The following is a 20,054-nucleotide window of genomic DNA, read 5'->3' on the forward strand; positions in this document are numbered from 1 at the left end:
TGATGGTGTTGGAGTCGTGTCTGGCTGTGCAGTCATGAGTGAACAGGGAGTACAGGAGGGGGCTGAGCACGCATCCCTGAGGGACCCATGTGTTGAGGATCAGTGTGGCAGATGTGTTGTTACATACCCTTACCAACTGTGGGCGGTGTTTAGTCCCAGGGTCCTTAGCTTATTGATGAGCTTTGAGGGCATGATGGTGTTGAACGTTGAGCTGTAGTCAATGAATAGTATTCTCACATATGTGTTCCTTTTGTCCAGGTGGCAAAGGGCATTGTGGAGTGCAATAGAGACTGATGTGGAAGCTCTTACTCAGTTTGGAGGTGTGTTCTGTTGGGGCGGTATGCAAATTGGAGTGGGTCTAGGGTTTCTGGGATAATGGTGCTGATGTGGTCCACGACCAGCCTTTCAAAGCACTTCATGGCTACAGACGTGAGTGCTACGGGTTGGTAGTCATTTAGGCAGGTTACCTTAGTGTTCTTGGGCACAGGCACTATGGGGGTCTGCTTAAAACATGTTGGTATTACAGACTCAGACATGGAGAGGTTGAAAATGTCTGTGAAGACACTTGCTAGTTGGTCAGTGTTTGCTCGCAGTACACGTTCTGGTAATCCTTCTGGCCCTATGGCCTTGTGAATGTTGACCTGTCTAAAGGTCTTACTCTCATCGGGTGCGGAGAGCGTGATCACACAGTCTTCCGGTACAGCTGGTGCACTCATTCATGTTTCAGTGTTATTTGCCTCGAAGCGAGCATAGAAGCAGTTTAGCTCGTCCGGTAGGCTCGTGTCACTGGGCAGCTCTTGGCTGTGCTTCTCTTTATAGTCTGTAATGGTTTACAGGCCCTGCTACATCCGATGAGTGGCAGAATCGGTGTAGTATGACTCGATCTTAGTCCTGTATTGACACTTTGCCTGTTTCATGGTTCGTCGGAGGGTATAACGGGATTTCTTATAAGCTTCCGGGTTAGAGTCCTACTCTTTGAAAGCGGCAGCTCTAGCCTTTAGCTCTGTGCGGATGCTGCCTGTAATCCATGGTTTCTGGTTGGGGTATGTACGTACGGCCACTGTGGGGACGACGTCATCGATGCACTTATTGATGAAGCTAATGACAGATGTGGTGTACAGTCCTGTAGTTTAGCATCTGCTTCATCCGATCACTTTTTTATTGATCTTGTCACTGGTGCTTCCTGCTTTAATTTTTGCTTGTAAGCAGAAATCAGGAGGCTAGAATTATGGTCAGATTTGCCAAATGGAGGGTGAGGGAGAGCTTTGTATGCATGTCTGCGTGTGGAGTATAGGTGGTCCAGAGTTCTTTTCCCTCTGGTTGCACATTTAACATGTTGAAAGAAATTAGGTAAAATGGATTTAAGTTCCCTGCAATAAAGTCCCCGGCTACTAGGAGCGCCACCTCTGGTTGAGTGTTTTCTTATTTGCTTATGGCGGAATACAGCTCATTAAATGCTATCTTAGTGCCAGCCTCTGACTGTGGTGGTACGTAAACTGCTAAAAAGAATATAGATGAGAACTCTCCCGGTAGGTAATGTGGTCTGCAGCTTATCATGAGAAACTCAACCTCAGGTGAGCAATAGCTCGAGACTTTCTTAGATATCGTGCACCAGCTGTTGTTTACAAAAATACATAGGCCGCCGCCCCTTGTCTTACCAGACGCTGCTGTTCTATCCTGCCGGTACATTGTATAACCAGCCAGCTGTATGTTGATATTGTCGTCGTTCAGCCAATACTCTGTGAAGCATAAGATGCTACAGTTTTTATTGTCCCGTTGCTAGATTCCCAATAACTCGTCCATTTTATTGTCCAAAAATTGCATGTTTGCGAGCAGAATTGAGGGGAGTGGGGGTTTATTAGATCACCTCCTACTCGTCAGAAGGCAGCCCACCCTCCGGCCTCTCTTTCTCTGCCTCCTCTTCACGCAGATCACTGGGGTCGGGGCCTGTTCCCGAGGGAGCCGTATATCCTCCGCCTCGGGCTCGTCAGAGTCATGAAAGAAGAAAAAGGATTCTGCTAGTCCGTGGTGATTAATCGCAGTCCTGATGTCTAGAAGTTATTTTCGGTCATAATAGACGGTAGTGGCAACATTATGTACAGAAATAAGTTAAAAACAATGCAGATAAACAAGCAAAAAAACACAATCGGTTGGGGGCATGTAAAACGTCTGTCTTCTGCTCCTGCGCCATTCTGCCATCATAGCACTTTTCAAAGTTCCTTGAAATTTTCCAGAATTGACTGACCTTCATGTCTTAAAGTAATGACGGACTGTCATTTCTCTTTGCTCATTTGAGCTGTTCTTGCCATAACATAGCCTTGGTCTTTTACCAAATAGGGCAATCTTATGTATACCACAACACAACTGATAGGCTCAAACGCATTAAGAAGGAAAGAAATTCCACAAATGAACTTTTAACAAGGCACACCTGTTAATTGAAATGCATTCCAGGTGACTACCTCATTGAGCTGGTTGAGAGAATGCTAAAAGTGTACAAATATGTCATCAAGGCAAAGGGTGGCTACTTTGAAGAATCTCAAAATCAAAATATATTTGGATTTGTTTAGCACTTTTTGGGTTATTACATGATTCCATGTGTTATTTTATAGTTTTATTCTACAATGTAGAAAATAGTAAAAATAAAGAAAAACCCTTGAATAAGTAGGTGTGTCCAAACTGTTGACTGGTACTGTATATTTACATATATGTTTTTTACATGTCTTTTTAACTGAACACATCAATAATGGCTTATGGGTGAAACTATACAGACACTCACAGGCCAATAATAATGGTGCATTTGTTATTAGCCTGCACAGCTGGTTAGTGGTTTATATTGAATCGGGCTCTCGTACAGTACGATTCTTCTGGGGATGGGTGTTCTGGTCAATGGAAAGATTAACTGTGGGGTTCATTGTCAACTAGCAAGTGGAAGGAGCTCTGGGCCAGAGTGGAGTAGATGCAAGTTGCAGCTTAACCAATGCAGACGGATCATTCCTGTGGTCATGCATGACTGGTTCTGTTCTGTTTCAGGGTTTCTTCTGTATAGAAAACCCTTGGGCGTGCTACCTAAGTTATTCGGCCACCTATGTCCAAACATTAAGAAAAATAATAAAATGGAAGGAAAAACGAAGGAAAAACGTAAGAAGGAAAAACATTTTCAGTGCAAACTTAAACGACTAAAACCAAAATATAATGTACGTAGAAAAGATAAATGGACTTATATTTTTTTATTAGAACATATTTGAGAACCAACAATCACCTAAATAAAAGCTAGAGTCAGGGAGAATAAAAACATTTAAAAAATGATGCAGGAGTATTTTTGTCATGGCAAAGTGCTCGCATTGATTTTGTAATGTTTGAATCACTCAGACAGCATAAGCCATAGAAAAATGTGTAGAATTGCAAAAACGATGCTTTAAAACTGCACATTCTTTCTCCATCTCATTGCAAAATGTGTTCAATTGCAGGAAATTAGCTTTAAAACAGCAACATTCTGTCACTACAGCCTCTGATTTTGGCCACGCAATTGGCCATGCCCACACCACACCCACCAACTAAACCCCATTTTGATCCAGAAAAAACCCTTCTGTCAATCTCACTATTACAATGTTGGTCCAGTTTCCCTTGATAAAGGCTAAAGTTAATGTCTGTGGGGTCTCTCTCTCTCTACATAACAGTGTATGTTCTCCCCGCAAATCTCAAGTCCCTTATGTGATCCTTCAACCTGAGCATATATAAACTCTCTGAAAGCAGCCTTTCTGATTGCATCCTCACATGATTAAGTGCAACCTCAGAGGAGCGCTAGCTAGACCCATCCCCCCCCCCCCCCCCCCCCCCCCCTCTGCTCAGCTCAGCTCGTGGGCACATGACCCCTGGGGTCTCCCTAATTAAATGCCCCCCTGTGCCAGTAAAACAGGGCCTGGGACAGAGGAACCCCCTGACCATGCACCCCTTTGTTCAGAGAGGGGGATAAATAAATTTGACAACACATTTTCACTTTACTTCCCAGTGAGTGGGCTGAGGCATTACATCAGGGTCTGGCTAGAATTGGAAGGCTGCCTGTTAATCCTTTCTCCGGCCATCTACCTCTATTTTTATTCTAATGGCCCATTTTAGCCAGGGCTTAGGGGACTGCTCTGCAGGCCACAGGTCCGCAAGTCACAGCTATTCTAAGCAGCAGTCTGGATAAATAGCCTATGCAGCTGCCCCTCCCGAGACAAGGCTTTACATGTCAATAAAGAGACAACACCACTTATTGAGCATTAACAACAGTTTGAACATAGTGAAACAAATTCGTTTTCGCCGCAACGTGGATACACACACAATCTTATTTTGACACTTAAAATGTGTTCAGACACACTGATATACAAAAATGTATAAAATGTTTTGGGATTTTTTTCTGAAATTCTAAATCACCTAAAGCTGAATGTGACATACACATAAAATCATGAAGAATAAATGACTTTGACTATTGAATATCATTTTTTAAATATCAAACTCAGAGAATATAAGAATACAGTATTACTTTTGTTTTCTCCCATTGACCTCAACCTCACTGTTGAGTGAAACCCAATGTGGCGCCCTGCCAGCTGTCAATCACCCAGGGAACAAAGACTGTGCTGTTATGATGCTTATGATCCCCAACTCCCAAATCCAAAAGGTGACTTTGTATCCTTCTCTGTGACTGGTGGCCTGTCACGTCTATTTGACATTCCAGCGGTGGAGTGGACATGGGGGCACTGGACAGTAACAGGCAATGACACTAGTCACCCCCGTCTGTCTAGGCAGGGGAAGGACAGACATGACAATGATTGATGGATGTTACTCATTTATAGATCCCTGCACTCACTAAGAGAGTTGAGAGCAGAAAATTTGGGGCTATTTAGTACATGACTTGTTTTTTAAAGGATTGACCACCATCAAACACCCCCCCCCCTCCCACAACATGGACATCCACAGTCCAGCCCTCACTGAGAGCAGAGTGAAGGGTACATGGTGATAACTGGATCTGGTTTAGTGCTGACCTGGAACTAAAGACACTAACCAACACTTTGGTTCTCCCTTTCTCAATCAGTCTATCCATCCTAAACATTTCAGTTCAATGAACAGTGATGGTTGAAGATCTTATTACGCTCATCTAGTTTTTCTATACAGGTTCATGTTTTTACACATTTGAACATTTGCAAGTTGACAATACTTTATATTCCCATGCACTGTATGATTCATAGAGAACTTCTTGGAGCATACCACTATTAGTGTGTTGATGGAGAGGAGTAGTACATTCCTGGGGAAAATCTCAATACCCAACAACACTACGATCTGTCTCAGTCTTAACAACAGGGAACAGAAAACAGTCTCAGTTTTCAGCAATAATTGGGATAACTTGGTAAATTGGGATAACCCTGGTAAATGTTCTTGTCAGGCATCCAAAGAAAGAAAAGGCAAACAGATATGTACATTGTAAAAGTGGTAGTAATGTTAGAGCAAGTTTTAATCCAAGGTCCGTAAGTAGTGGAGAAGACTGGAGTAGCATATGACAGAGGGAATTGCATGACAACAAGAACTACTTGTTAGCATTCAGAATACTCCAGGTACATATTTACCAGCTCATATTTAGTAGCAAGAAGAACTAAAGAGAGAAAGGCACAAATTGAGCCCTCTTCAGTAAAGCATGAATATTCCACTGTAAAAAATAAATAAATAAATATATATATATATATATATATTTATTTATTTATAAACGTCCCTTTTTCAGGATCCTGTCTTCAAAGATAATTTGTAAAAATCCAAATAACTTCACAGTACTTCATTGTAAAGGGTTTAAACACGGATTCCCATGCTTGTTAAATGAACCATAAACAATTAATGAACGTGCACCTGTGGAACGGTCGTTAAGACACTAATAGCTTACAGACGGTAGGCAATTAAGGTCACAGTTATGAAAACTTAGGACACTAAGAGGGCTTTCTACTGACTCTGAAAAACACCAAAAGAAAGATGCCCAGGGTCCCTGCTCATCTGCGTGAACGTGCCTTAGGCATGCTGCAAGGAGGCATGAGGACTGTAGATGTGGCCAGGGCAATAAATTGCAATGTCCGTACTGTGAGAAGCATAAGACAGCGCTACAGGGAGACAGGACGGACAGCTGATCATCCTCGCAACGTGTAACAACACCTGCACAGGATCGGTACATCCAAACATCATACCTGCGGGACAGATACAGGATGGCAACAACAACTGCCCGAGTTACACCAAGAACGCACAATCCCTCCATCAGTGCTCAGACTGTCCGCAATAGGCTGAGAGAGGCTGCACTGAGGGCTTGTGGGCCTGTTGTATGGCAGGTCCTCACCAGACATCACCGGAAACAACGTCTCCTATGGGCACAAACCCACCATTGCTGGACCAAACAGGACTGGCAAAAAGTGCTCTTCACTGACGAGTCGCAGTTTTGTCTCACCATGTGTGATGGTCGGATTCATGTTTATTGTTGAAGGAATGAGCGTTACACCGAGGTCTGTACTCTGGAGCGGGATCGGTTTGGAGGTGGAGGGTCCGTCATGGTCTGGGGCGGTGTGTCACAGCAACATCGCACTGAGCTTGTTGTCATTGGAGGCAATCTCAATGCTCTCCCTTATGTTGTACCCTTCCTGCAGGCTCATCCTGACATGACCCTCCAGCATGGCAATGCCACCAGCCATACTGCTAGTTCTATGCGTGATTTCCTGCAAAACAGGAATGTCAGTGTTCTGCTATGACCAGCGAAGAGCCCGGATCTCAATTGAGCACACACACACACACACACACACACATACACACACACACACACACACACACACACACACACACACACACACACACTATGTTTTACATTGTAGACATCAAAGACATCAAAACTATGAAATAACACATATGGAATAATGTAGCAACCAAAAAAGTGTTAAACAAACCAAAATATATTTTATATTTGAGATTCTTCAAATAGTCACCCTTTGCTTTGATGACAGCTTTGCACACTCTTGGCAAGCTCTCAACCAGCTTCACCTGGAATGCTTTTCCAACAGTGTTGAAGGAGTTCCCACATATGCTGAGCACTTTTCCTTCACTCTGCGGTCCGACTCATCCCAAACGATCTAAATTTGGTTGTGCACTCCATCACTCTTCTTCATGGTAAAATAGCCCTTACACAGCCTGGAGGTGGATTGGGTCATTGTCCTGTTGAAAAACTAATGATAGTCCCACTAAGCCCAAACCAGATGGGATGGCGTATCGCTGCAGGATGCTGTGGTAGCCATGCTGGTTAAGTGTACTTTGAATCCTAAATTAATCACAGACAGCGTCACCAGCAAAGCACCCCCACACCATCACACCTCCATGCTTTTACGGTGGGAAATAAACATGCGGAGTTCATCCTCAGAGACATGACGGTTGGAACCAAAAATCTCCAATTTGGACTCCAGACCAAAGGATAAATGTCCACCGGTCTAATGTCTATTGCTTGTGTTTCTTGGCCCAAGCAAGTCTCTTCTTATTATTGGTGTCCTTTAGATAATGGTTTCTTTGCAGCAATTCGACCATGAAGGCCTGATTCACACAGTCTCCTCTGAACAGTTGATGTTGAGACGTGTCTGTTAATTGAACTCTGTGAAGCATTTATTTGGTATGCAATTTCTGAGGCTGGTAACTCTAATGAACTTCTCCACTGCAGCAGAAGTAACTCTGGGTTTTCCATTCCTGTGGCGGTCCTCATGAGAGTCAGTTGCATTATAGCGCTTGAGGGTATATGCGACTGCACTTGAAGAAACTTTCAAAGTTCTTGAAATTTTCCGTATTGACTGACCTTCATGTCTTAAAGTAATAATGGATTGTTGTTTGCTTATTTGAGCTGTTCTTGCCATAATATGGACTTGGTCTTTTATCAAATATGGCTATCTTAAACGCATTAAGAAGGAAAGAAATTCGACAAATTATAACTTTTAACAAGGCACACCTGTTAATTGAAATGCATTCCAGGTGACTACCTCATAAAACTGGTTGAGAGAATGCCAAAAGTGTTCTAAGCTGTCATCAAGGCAAAGGGTGGCTATTTCAATTATCTCAAATATAAAATATATTTTGATCTGTTTAACACTTGTTTGGTTACTACATGTGTTATTTCATAGTTTTGATATCTTCACTATTATTCTACAATGTAGAAATAATAAAAATAAAAACCCTTGAATGAGTAGGTGTTTTAAAACGTTTGACCGGTAGTGTATGTATATACACACTACAGTTCAAAAGTTTGGGGTCACTTAGAAATGTCCTTGTTTTTGAAAGAAAACCACATTTTCGGGCCATTAAAAAAACATTAAATTGATCAGAAATGCAGTGTAGACACTTAATGTTGTAAATGACTACTGTAGCTGGAATGTTTTTTTTAAAAATGGAATATCTACACAGTCGTACAGATGCCTATGTCGATATTCCATTATAGTTTTTTTTTTTAAATCTGCCGTTTCCGGCTACAATAGCCATTTACAACATTAACAATGTCTCTACTGTATTTCAGATCAATTTAATGTTATTTAAAGGACAACATTTTTTGCTTTTCTTTATAAAACAAGGACATTACTAAGTGACCCCAAACTTTTGAACGGTAGTGTGTGCATGTGTGTGTGTGTGTATATATATATATATATATATATATATATATATATATATATATATATATATATAAAGCTTTATTTAGCATACCAATAATATTATCTTAATTTGAAACCCAAAAACATATAGTAAGTTTTTTAATTTATTTTTACCTTGGTTTTTCTCCCAAGAGTTACCCTTTGTGGTGTTACACTATACTGTGAACATATGCAGGTGTGAACTAGCAAGTAGTTATTTGGTAACATTTCACTGATTGCTTCCCAAAATAATTGTGCATAGACCACACTGTTTAATTCATGACATGTCACTTTTAACATGGTAATTACCAGTGGCTGAGAGACACAAGGGCCTCCAGTAGTTGTCAAAAACAACAACTTCACTGAATTCACTTATGTCCTCAATTCTACTGCAATTATGTGAAACATCACTGTAGTTTATGTTGTGGGTTTTAGCCTTGTTACTGCCATAAACCCTTTGTCACTATATTGGTAATTAAAACAGTTGGAAAATATGATATGATGATGGCAGTGATGTTTAGTATTATTGGTATTTGAAATATATGATTTGAAAATACAAGTTAGTGTTTGGATATGGACCTTATTCTAAGAGGGGCGTTAATGTTCAATTAAGTTGCTGAGAGAGAGAGAGAACAAAAGAGAAGAGAAGAGAAGAGAAGAGAAGAGAAAGAGAGAGAGAGAGGCAAATATGCAGATAGTTTAACCAAAGCAAACCAAACAAAATCAGAGTTACATGCATCCTAGTCTGGTAAGGATGAAAGTGAATCCTAAAAGAATCAAACAGAATCAAAATAAATGTTTTCTAGAGTGGTCTAAGACAGAGATAAGATAAAGACTTGAATAGAGGGAGAGACTGAACAAAAGAAGAGGAGGCAGACAGGGAGAGCACATTGCTTTGGTCAGATAATCAGTGTGGATTATCTGAGCTGTGCCAGCAACAGGGAAGCACTTACCCTTGAATCCAGCTACGAGATAGTGGGGTAAGAAGGACCAAACCAGAGAGACTTAAAGACAGAGAGCAGACACAGAGATCTGACCTACAGCAGCTGGGCTAGGGACCGGGGACACACACAAAGCAAGAGAGAGAGGCAGAGACAGAGACAGAGACCAAGACAGAGAGAAAGAAAGTGAGGGAAATAGCTCATAACACTGGTAAACAACTGATATAACGGGACACAGGGGAAGAGAAACAGTAATCAAAAAAGACGAAAGGCTCAACAAAAGAGATTAATATAGATATATAGTGAAACTAATAGATACAGATAGAGAAGAGAGCTCATGTGATAACAAATATGGAATAGGAGAGAGAGAGTGTTGATGAAAAATAACATTTAGTGATGATAGTAGAACGAAGGGAAAAGTAAAACAGTTAGGGAGAAGTGTTCTCTCTCCTCTATATTGATGTAGACACTGCGCTGTGGTTGCTTCGGGTTACATGAAATACATTGTTACACACACACACATCCTTATGTAGAATAAGTACCCACCATAATGGCGCGTATCATCTATTTAAGTTATAATGCCCTCGGGCCTAACAACAACCATGCCAATATATCCTCCAAACACCGGCTTCGAGGGCATTATCACTTTTATACAACGGGTTACCGACATATTTAAATAATGATAGACATAATTATTTATTTGTTTACTATATTTTGATTAATTTATTTATACTATTTCATTCTTCCATGAGATACAGCCCGGACACAAATTTAAGGTTGCTACACAAGCGACTGGTCATTCGTTCGGTTGCCAGAAACACGACCAAGTCATTAAGTATTTTTGTTCTGTATCTATGGACGTGACCCATTCGAATGGAACATTCATTCGAAATGTTCCATTGCCATACTGGCTGGCAACATTCTTATCACTTGAATGCTAGCTTGCCAACTACGGCTAACTTACAGTCACGTCAAACAGTGCAGCCTGAATAATATTTGCGTTTGTTTAAGCGGTTTTCTAGTGACATTTATTTGGATACATCAATGAGCAATGAGCTAACAATTTCACCTGGCATAAGACATGTTGTCTCTCGTCAGGACACTGTTGTTCAGAGGAGCTAGCCAACAGCAAAGCTAACACAATCACTTTAAACTGAAGCTGAAAAAGACTGCAAACCAGCTGCATTTCATTTAATTTGACCTGTTTTCTATTGGCATTTCTTTGTATATATCCATAAAAATTATGCCAGCTTATTCATGATTTGGACTGACAGAGAAAAGCCGTCTGCCTGTCTGTCTTGTCCCGACTCCTGACACGTTTATTACTATGGGACAACTGGAGATGTTGCAAATGTCGGAGAAACAGACAGCAATGTTTATACAAATATCCGCTGTTGGAAACCAAATTCTAGTGAGACAGTGGATTGTGCAGTGAGATAGAGTAAATAGGCACTTCAACATCATAGCTTTAGTTGGTGGTAACCTGTGGATTAGACACCTGCTGGAATGCGATTTTAACCGATTGGCATCCATGAAAAGACCCACCCATTGTAGAATATAAAATACACACTTGTGTCATGTGAAGAGAAAAAAATACAACAAAACAGGTCACCCCGAAAAGAAGTCCAATGAAATCTGTATCTCGATAGATATAGAGTTAGGTTAGACATAGCAGCAGTGTATATTGGGGTGGCAGTTTGCTGGGTACTGTAGTTCTTCGTGAAGCTGAAACAGTGAGAGCTACCGTGAGTGTGGTGGGCCTCGTGGCCACACAGGGGCCGACACTTACAGAACTGGGAGATGGGTGCGTCTAGCTGGGGTGCAGAACCGGCTCTGTTGTTGAGTTTCTGGACCTGGGTGGGGGGGATGGGCTTGTGGGACTGGCCCGTGGCCCGGTACATGGCCTGAACCCACAGGATACGGTCCTGCTCGTCATCACTGGCAAAGATCACAGTGTCGCCCTCCTTCACTGCATTGAAGAAGGTCCTCCCACCTTCCAGACCTAAGGAATAAATCACTGTTAGCAGTGTTTGTAGGGCTAGTGCTACTGGTACTTACCAGTGCCATATATTTAGGCCATGGTAGTCATTTACATTTGAGGAATTTAGCAGACGGTTTTATCTAAAGCGACTTACACTATGTGCATTCATCTTAAGATAGCTAGGTGACACAACCACAGTAGCAGAAGTACTATTGTAACAAGTAGTGATTTGTGGTAGTTATCTCCAGAAAAGGTATCTGACTTATATTTGCATAGGCTAAATTCCCAAGAGAACAAATGGTTGATGGTTATTAATGTAGGACACAAATACTTTATTTGCACTGTAAAGCCAGATTGTGATTATCTTACCTGCCTGAGGGTCATGTGCATGTTTTGTGTGAAGGGCTGTTAATCTGTTACACCCGGATCTGTTTCACCTGTTTTTGTGCTTGTCTTCACCCCCACCAGGTGTCTCCCATCTCCCCTCATTATCTCCTATGTATAACTGCATTTTCTCTTTGTCTGTTGCCAGTTCGTCTTGTCCCGTCAAGTCCTACCAGCGTGTTTCCTGTGCTCTAGTTTTGTTTTTCTTAAGCTGGAGATGGCAGCAACACAACTAGCTCTTAGAAAACTTTGCATTATTTTGTTTTTTTATGTTCTATTTTTTTAACATTATTAGCTCAGGAAATGTTTTGTGCCATGTACAGCCGGGAAGAACTATTGAATATTAGAACGGCGGTAACTCACCAGAACTACCAGCATTACAACCAGGAATATGACTTCCCTGGAGCAGGTCCTTTGTTCACTCTTCCCGGACAAAATTAACTTATTCCAGAGGCCGACCCAAAACATTGTCGGCGGAGAAGAGGCACTCGAGGCGGCCTCCTGGTTTGACTTAGGAAGCGTGCACACCACCCACCGCTTCTGAGTATATTACTCACTAATGTTCAGTCTTTGGATAATAAAGCTGATGAGCTTAGAGCAAAGATTTCTTTCCAGAGAGACATCAGGGCCTGTAGCATACTTTGTTTCACGGAAACATGTCTCTCGGGATACTCTGTCGGAGTCAGTAAAGCCAGCAGGATTCTCAGTACATTGCGCAGACAGGAATAAATATCTCTCCAAGAAGCAGAAGGGTGGGGGGGTGTATTTCATGATTAGCGACTCATGGTGTAATTCTAGGAACATAGAGGAACTCAAGTCATTTTGTCCTATTTTGTCCTAATTTTGTCATAAAATAATATATATACATATATATATTATAAAATATATATATATATATATATACATACGCACGCACACACACAATTGCCAATTCTGCCCCCCAAAGAAGGACTGTAAAACAAACACTATGTGCTGCACGTGTTAATCTTATTTTATTCTTATGTATTGTTGTTGTTTATACACCTTGTGGGTGGGGGCAATGGTTCAACAAATGGGAGAAGACCAGTATTTTGTAGTTGAATTCCTCATTGTACAGTTTATAAGAATATATCAGTATGTTGCCAAAAAAGTTAAAGATTTATTGTTTCCCTTCAATAAAATGCATTCAAAACTACTTTCTGCACATTTCTGCTACTTTCTTGGCTATACAGGTGCTATCGCTTGCTAAAAAAAATATGTTTACACCTATGCAGTACCTTTAGCAATAATAATAATAATAATAAACCTCAACTTTAGCAAAGAAAACAATTATGACAGGTGTGTTGTAATAAAAACGAGTGGTGTCCACTGATTAAATGCAGTCTTTCTGTATTGTGAAGAGGGAAAACCCAGATATTCACAACGTTTCTGATGAATGACAGGTTGTTTCTTCATGCAAAATTGATTTGGAGTTTAAAATTCAATTAAGCTGCTTTATTTTAGGGGTTTAGTGAATTTGACCCTTACACGGAACCCAAACTGGCTGCGTGCATGCTCCATTGTACGCCATCGTGCGTAAATTTATTTTTTCCCCCACACCAAACGAGATCACGACACGCAGGTTAAAATATCAAAACAAGGGCCTCCTGGGTGGCGCAGTGGTTAAGGGCGCTGTACTGCAGCGCCAGCTGTGCCACCAGAGACTCTGCGACGCACAATTGGCCTAGCGTCGTCCGGGTTAGGGAGGGTTTGGCCGATAGGGAAATCCTTGTCTCATCGCGCACCAGCGACTCCTGTGGCGGGCCGGGCACAGTGTGCACTAACCAAGGTTGCCAGGTGCACGGTGTTTCCTCTGACACATTGGTGCGGCTGGCTTCCGGGTTGGATGGCGCTGACTTCTATTTTAGCCCTTGGCAACGCAGACACTCGTTGGCGCGCGTGAGCAGTGTGGGTGCAATAATTGATTAATATAGATTTTAAAAAATATTTTTCAAAGCATGCGCACGTTGCAAGCGGTGTAGTCAGCCTGTAAGGACAAGGGAATATACAGAATGTTATGACTACACAAGGGTATTATTATATTGTCTCCCAAGAGAATTCTCATCCGTCATCACCACGGCCGTTTACATCCCACTTCCAGCCAAAACCTTGACGGCCCTCAACGAACTTCACTGGACTTTATGCAAACTGGAAACCACATATCCTGAGGCTGAATTTATTGTAGCTGGGGATTTTAAGAAAGCAAATCTGAGGACTAGGCTATCTGAGGAAATTCTATCAACATATTGACTGTCCTACTCGCACTACTAAGACTCTCGACCATTGCTATTCAAACTTCTGGGATGCTACAAGGCCCTCTCCCTGCCCTCCCTTCGGCCAATCAGATCACGACGCCATCTTGCTCCTCCCATCCTATAGGCAGAAACTCAAACAGGAAGTGCCTGTGCTTTGTACTATTCAATGCTGGTCTGACCAATCAGAATCCACTCTTCAGGATTGTTTTGATCACGTGGACTGGGATATGTTCCGGATAGCTTGCAAAAATAATCTAGACGCATACACGGAAACGGTGACTGAGTTCATAAGGAAGTGTATAGGAGATGTAGTACCCACTGTGACTATTAAAACCTACCCTAACCAGAAACCATGGATAGATGGTAGCATTCACGTAAAACTGAAAGCGCGCACCACTGCATTTAATAATGTCAAGGCGACTGGTAATATGGCAGAATATAAACGGTGTAGTTATTCAATCCGCAAGGCAATCAAATAAGCTAAACGTCAGTATATAGATAAAGTAGAGTCGCAATTCAACGGCTCAGACACGAGACGTATGTGTTAGGGACTACAGACAATCATGGACTACTAAAGGAAAACTAGCCACGTCGCCCAGACCGCATCTTGCTTCCGGACAGGCTAAACACATTCTTCGCACGCTTTGACGATAACACAGTGCCACTGACGCGGCCCGCTACCAAGGACTGTGGGCTCTCCTTCTCCGTGGCCGATGTGAGTAAAACATTTAAACGTGTTAACCCTCGCAAGGTTGCCGGTCCAGACGACATCCCTAGCTGTGTCCTCAAAGCATGTGCAGACCAGCTGGCTGGTGTGTTTTCGGGCATATTCAATCTCTTTCTATCCCAGTCTGCTGTCCCCACATGCTTCAGGATGGCCACCATTGCACCTGTAACTAATAAAGAAAAGGTAACTGAACTTAATGACTATAGCCTCATAGCACTCACCTGTCATCATGAATTGCTTTCAGAGACTAGTCAAGGATCATATCACCTCTACCTTACCTGCCACCCTAGACCCACTTCAATTTGCTTACCGCCCCAATATATCCACAGACGATGCAATCGTCATCACTCTGCACACTGACATATCCAATCTGGACAGGAGGATAACCTATGTAAGAATGCTGTTTATTGACTATAGTTCAGCATTCAACACCATAGTACCCTCCAAGCTCATCATTATGCTCTAGGCCCTGGGTCTCAACCCTGCCCTGTGCAACTGGGTCCTGGACTTTCTGATGGGCCGCCCCCAGGTTGTGAAGGTAGGAAACATCACCTCCACTCCGCTGATCCTCAACACTGGGGCCCCACAAGGGTGTGTACTCAGCCCCTTCCTGTACTCCCTGTTCACCCATGACTGCATGGCCAAGCATGCCTCCAACTCAATCATCAAGTTTGCAGATGACACAACAGTAGTAGGCTTGATTACCAACAGCAACGAGACAGCGTACAGGGAGGAGGTGAGGGCTCTGGGAGTGTGGTGCCTGGAAAATAACCTCTCACTCAACGTCAACAAAGCAAAGGAGATGATCGTGGACTTCAGGAAACAGCAGAGGGTGCACCCCCCATCATCTACATCAACGGGACTGCAGTGGAGAAGGTTGAAAGCTTCAAGTTCCTTGGCATACACATCACTGACAAACTGAAATGAACCACCCACACAGACAGTGTGGTGAAGAAGGCGCAACAGAGCCTCAGGAGGCAAAATACATTTGGCTCACCTAAAACTACCCGCCCTCCAGAACACCTACAGCACCTGATGTCACAGGAAGGCCAAAAAGATCATCAAGGACATCAACCACCTGAGCCACTTCCTCTTCACCTCGCTATCATCCAGAAGGCGAGGTCAGTACAGGTGCATCAAAGCTGGGGCCGAGAGACTGAAAATCAGCTTCTATCTATAGGCCATCAGACTGTTAAACAGCCATCACTAGCACATTAGAGGCTGCTGCCTATAGGCAAAGACTAGGAATCACTGGCCACTTTAAGGAATGGAACACTAGTCACTTTAATAATGTCTACATATCTGGCATTATTCATCTCATGTGAATATGCTGTTTTCTATACTATTCTACAGTATCTCATTCACTTAATAATGCTTACATATCTTGCATTACTCAACTCATATGTATATACTGTTCTTTTTTCTATACTACTGTATCTAGTCAGTTCTGCTCTGACAACGCCATATGTATATGTTCTTAATTCAATCCTACTTAGATTTGTGTGTACTGGGTATATGTTGTGTAATTTGTTAGATATTACTTGTTAGATATTACTGCACTGTCGGAGCTAGAAGCACAAGCATTTTGGCTACACCCGCAATAACATATATGTCACCAATAAAATTTGATTTGATTAGTCTTCCCAGTTCTGACCTTTTGGCCTGTCCTGACCCTGATCTTGCCTGCCATCCTGTACCTGCCTGACCCTGATTTGGATTACGACTCTTTACCTGCCTTGATTTACCATTTGCCTGTCCCTTGTACTATAATAAACTCTGAGACTCATACTGTCTGCCTTCTGTGTCTGCATCTGGGTCTTAGCCTGAGCCTTGATATAATCAGTTAACTCAAGCTAACGTTTTGTAATTTTAGTACACTATTTTTTGATTATCGTGATTAATTGCATTGTCTGAAAGTGGTCAGAAATAGACTAAAAACATCCAAAATACATCATCAAAAACAACAGTGACGTGAAAACAATTTGCCATTGAGGTTAAAGAAAGTGTCCTTTGTCAAATTAAATGATTTTTGCTAACCTTTACTTGGGACAAAATCAATCAATATTCTTGTAATGTGTGTTGTCTAAAAAAATTGTAAATTACAGCTCAAATTCAGCAAATTCTGAATTAGCGATTCATTGTGATTAATCACAACAATCCATTGGTTAACCCGATTGCATTTGTTTATAGTTTGACAGTCCCAGTTGTGTGTTACCTGGCTGAGGATCAGTGTAGTCTACAGTGTAGCCGTCCAGTGTGAGCAGCTCCACAGGCTCTGCCTTCTTCTCTCTGTAGCTGCACATGGCAAAGGTGTACTGGCTCACCTGCACCACAAAGAGAGGGGACAGGGGGCTACTATTAGTTACTGTACATTTTACTCATAGTACTACTCCAGCTGCCATTTACCTGGTACTTCTCACAATAATGCATAATACCAATGAGTACAGGGACACCAAAAATGTAATAGAATTGGTAAACTGCTTAGTAATTACTATGTAACTACAATTGTATATCTCATCAGTTGTCCTTAACCCCATTGTGCTTCAACTCTCACAGATGACACATTTTCTCTAACCCAGGCATTGGACCAATTGTTCGTGATAACCAACCGGGATTAATGGGTTAATGAGCCAATCACCAGGCATAAATGGTGACCAGATTCTGGTCAAGATAGGCATATGGGAAAACAATCTGTGTCTGTGTGTGTATATGTATTAGTGAACATGTGTGTGTGTGTGTGTGTGTGTGTGTGTGTGTGTGTGTGTGTGTGTGTGTGTGTGTGTGTGTGTGTGTGTGTGTGTGTGTGTGTGTGTGTGATAGAGTATGGGAGGGGTAAGTGACAGCTGTGTTGCCCACTCTTGAACCTCTTGTCAGTAATGTGTGTGAGAGTGAGTGGGTATACAAGGATAATCACATTATAATTAGATGAATGAAGTGGCCAAGCCAGGGGAAGAGGGGCTGGTCGAAGCTTGGTTCATGGCTGGTGGAGAGACTGTCACAATGTACAGTGCCTTCAGAAAGTATTCATACCCCTTGACTTATTCCATATTCTGTTGTGTTACAGATGGAATTCTACATGGATTTAAAAAAAACATCACCCATCTACATGCAATACCCCATAATGACAAAGTAAAAACATGTTTTTAGAAATGTTTGCACATTTATTGACAATGAAATACAGAAACATCTCATTTACATACAAGTAAGTATTCACATGTTAGATTCACCTTTGTCAGTGATTACAAATGTGAATCTTCTGGGTAAGTCTCTAAGAACTTTGCACACCCGGATTGTACAATATTTTCCCATGATTATTTTCAACATTCTTCAAGCTCTGTCAAATTGGTTGTTGAGCATTACTAGACAGCCATTTTTAGGTCTCGCCATAGATTTTCAAGTAGATTTAAGTCAAAACTGTAACTCGGCCACTCAGGACCATTCACTGTCTTCTTGGTAAGCAACTCCAGTGTCGATTGTGTAAGTGTAAGTAATAACGTTACCATGCTTGAAAGGATATTCAATATCTGCTTTTTAAAAATGTTACCCATCTACCAATAGGGAACCTTCTTTGTGAGGCATTGGAAAACCTCCCTGGTATTTGCGGTTAAATCTGTGTTTGAAATTCACTGCTCGACTGAGGGACCTTACAGATAATTGTATGTGTGGGGTACATAGATGAGGTAGTCATTTAAAATGTAAAATAATGTTAAACACTATTATTGCACACAGAGTGAGTCCATGCAACTTATTATGTGACTTGTTAAGCACATTTTTACTCCTGAACTTATTTAGGCTTTTCATAACTTGCTTGAATACATTTCAGCTTTTCATTTATTAGTACATTTGTAAGCATTTCTAAAAACATAATTCCACTTTGACATTATGGGGTATTGTGTGTAGGCCAGTGACAAAAAAAATCTACATTTAATAAAGGTTTAATTCAAGCTGTAACATAACAAAATGTGGAAAAAGTCAAGGGGTGTGAATACTTTCTGAAGACACTGTATGTTTCCATGAACAGCAACATGGTGCGAGTGTGCATGTGTGCTTTAAAAGTAACTCACGTCGATGAGAGAGAGAAGAGAGTGAGTATTTATGTTCTTGTGAGTATGTACAGTATGCATCTATCCAGCGCTGATACAGTGATATTCTGGATTATTATGTTATTCTGATACAGACAGGGACAGAGAGAGAGGTGGAGAGAGGGGATCAGAGAGTAAGGGGGCGGGTGGTCAGGGTGCTGTTGCTGGGGCCGTTGCCAGGGCGTGGTTATGGCCCTGACTCTGTCACTCAGCGTGGACAGACGAGTGCAGGAGTGACACCCTGTCACAAGAGATGGGAGCCTGACTGCTAGGTGCCAGTCATGCCACGGCAACCCGCGGATCCCGGCCAATCCTGCACCATTGTCACCTCTGCTGCAAGTGGCAGCTCTCACTGGCTGCAGCCTGCCTCTGTGTGACAACAGAGATTCACTGTCAGGGCACTGATGAGGCCCCGGGTGGAGCTCGCTGGGCCACTACCCAGCTTCACGGTGCCCACTTGCCTTCGGCACGTCGCTGGGGCACATCAGAACTCCTCCTCTCCTTCCTACCCCCTCGCCTGCCTCTCTCTCTCTCCTACCACTTTCCTGTTACGTTCCCTTGCCTGTTAAAGTTTGGGCCTGTCTGGGCCAGGCGAGATAGACACAGAGACAGACACAGAAACACAGAGACACAGAGCAGGAGGCAGAGAGAGACTATTGGCTCAGAGTTTGGCTGACCTGCTGTCAAACTGACCGTTAAATTATTTTAAAAGACTTGGCTCCCTGATTACCCTACATGCTTTGCTCTCATAACCTTGTTATCGTTGAGAGTATAAATTGGATTGTTTGATGGGTGGGGTGGGGCTGGGGGGCAGACCAGAGATGTGATCAATGTGGTTGTTTGTCAGGGAGGGGATCACTGGGTATGAAGGTTGTCATAATCAACTGCTTAATAACTTTACACCAGAGCTAGTGCACAGCAACACAGAGAGAGAGAGAGAGGGAGAGGGGGAGAGAAAGAGAGAGAGAAAAGAGCACGAGAGAGAGGGTAAGTGAACAGAGAG

The 20,054-nt window shown here is 42.3% G+C and overlaps 1 protein-coding gene across 1 annotated transcript in view; it reads right to left on the reverse strand.

Moving 5' to 3' along the window:
* The window catches only part of LOC139371203 (calcium-dependent secretion activator 1-like), a 162,461-nt gene that overhangs the window by 64,982 nt on the left and 77,425 nt on the right, over window positions 1-20,054 (reverse strand). Inside the window, exons 12-14 of the mRNA XM_071111390.1 lie at window positions 17,185-17,293; window positions 11,394-11,606; window positions 9,617-9,628 (exon numbers count right to left, since the gene is read on the reverse strand). Of these exons, the coding sequence (XP_070967491.1) occupies window positions 9,617-9,628; window positions 11,394-11,606; window positions 17,185-17,293 (334 nt within the window). The remainder of the gene's footprint in view (window positions 1-9,616; window positions 9,629-11,393; window positions 11,607-17,184; window positions 17,294-20,054) is intronic.

The sequence above is a fragment of the Oncorhynchus clarkii genome, chromosome 17 (assembly GCF_045791955.1).
Source record: "Oncorhynchus clarkii lewisi isolate Uvic-CL-2024 chromosome 17, UVic_Ocla_1.0, whole genome shotgun sequence".
NCBI classification, from domain to species: domain Eukaryota; kingdom Metazoa; phylum Chordata; class Actinopteri; order Salmoniformes; family Salmonidae; genus Oncorhynchus; species Oncorhynchus clarkii.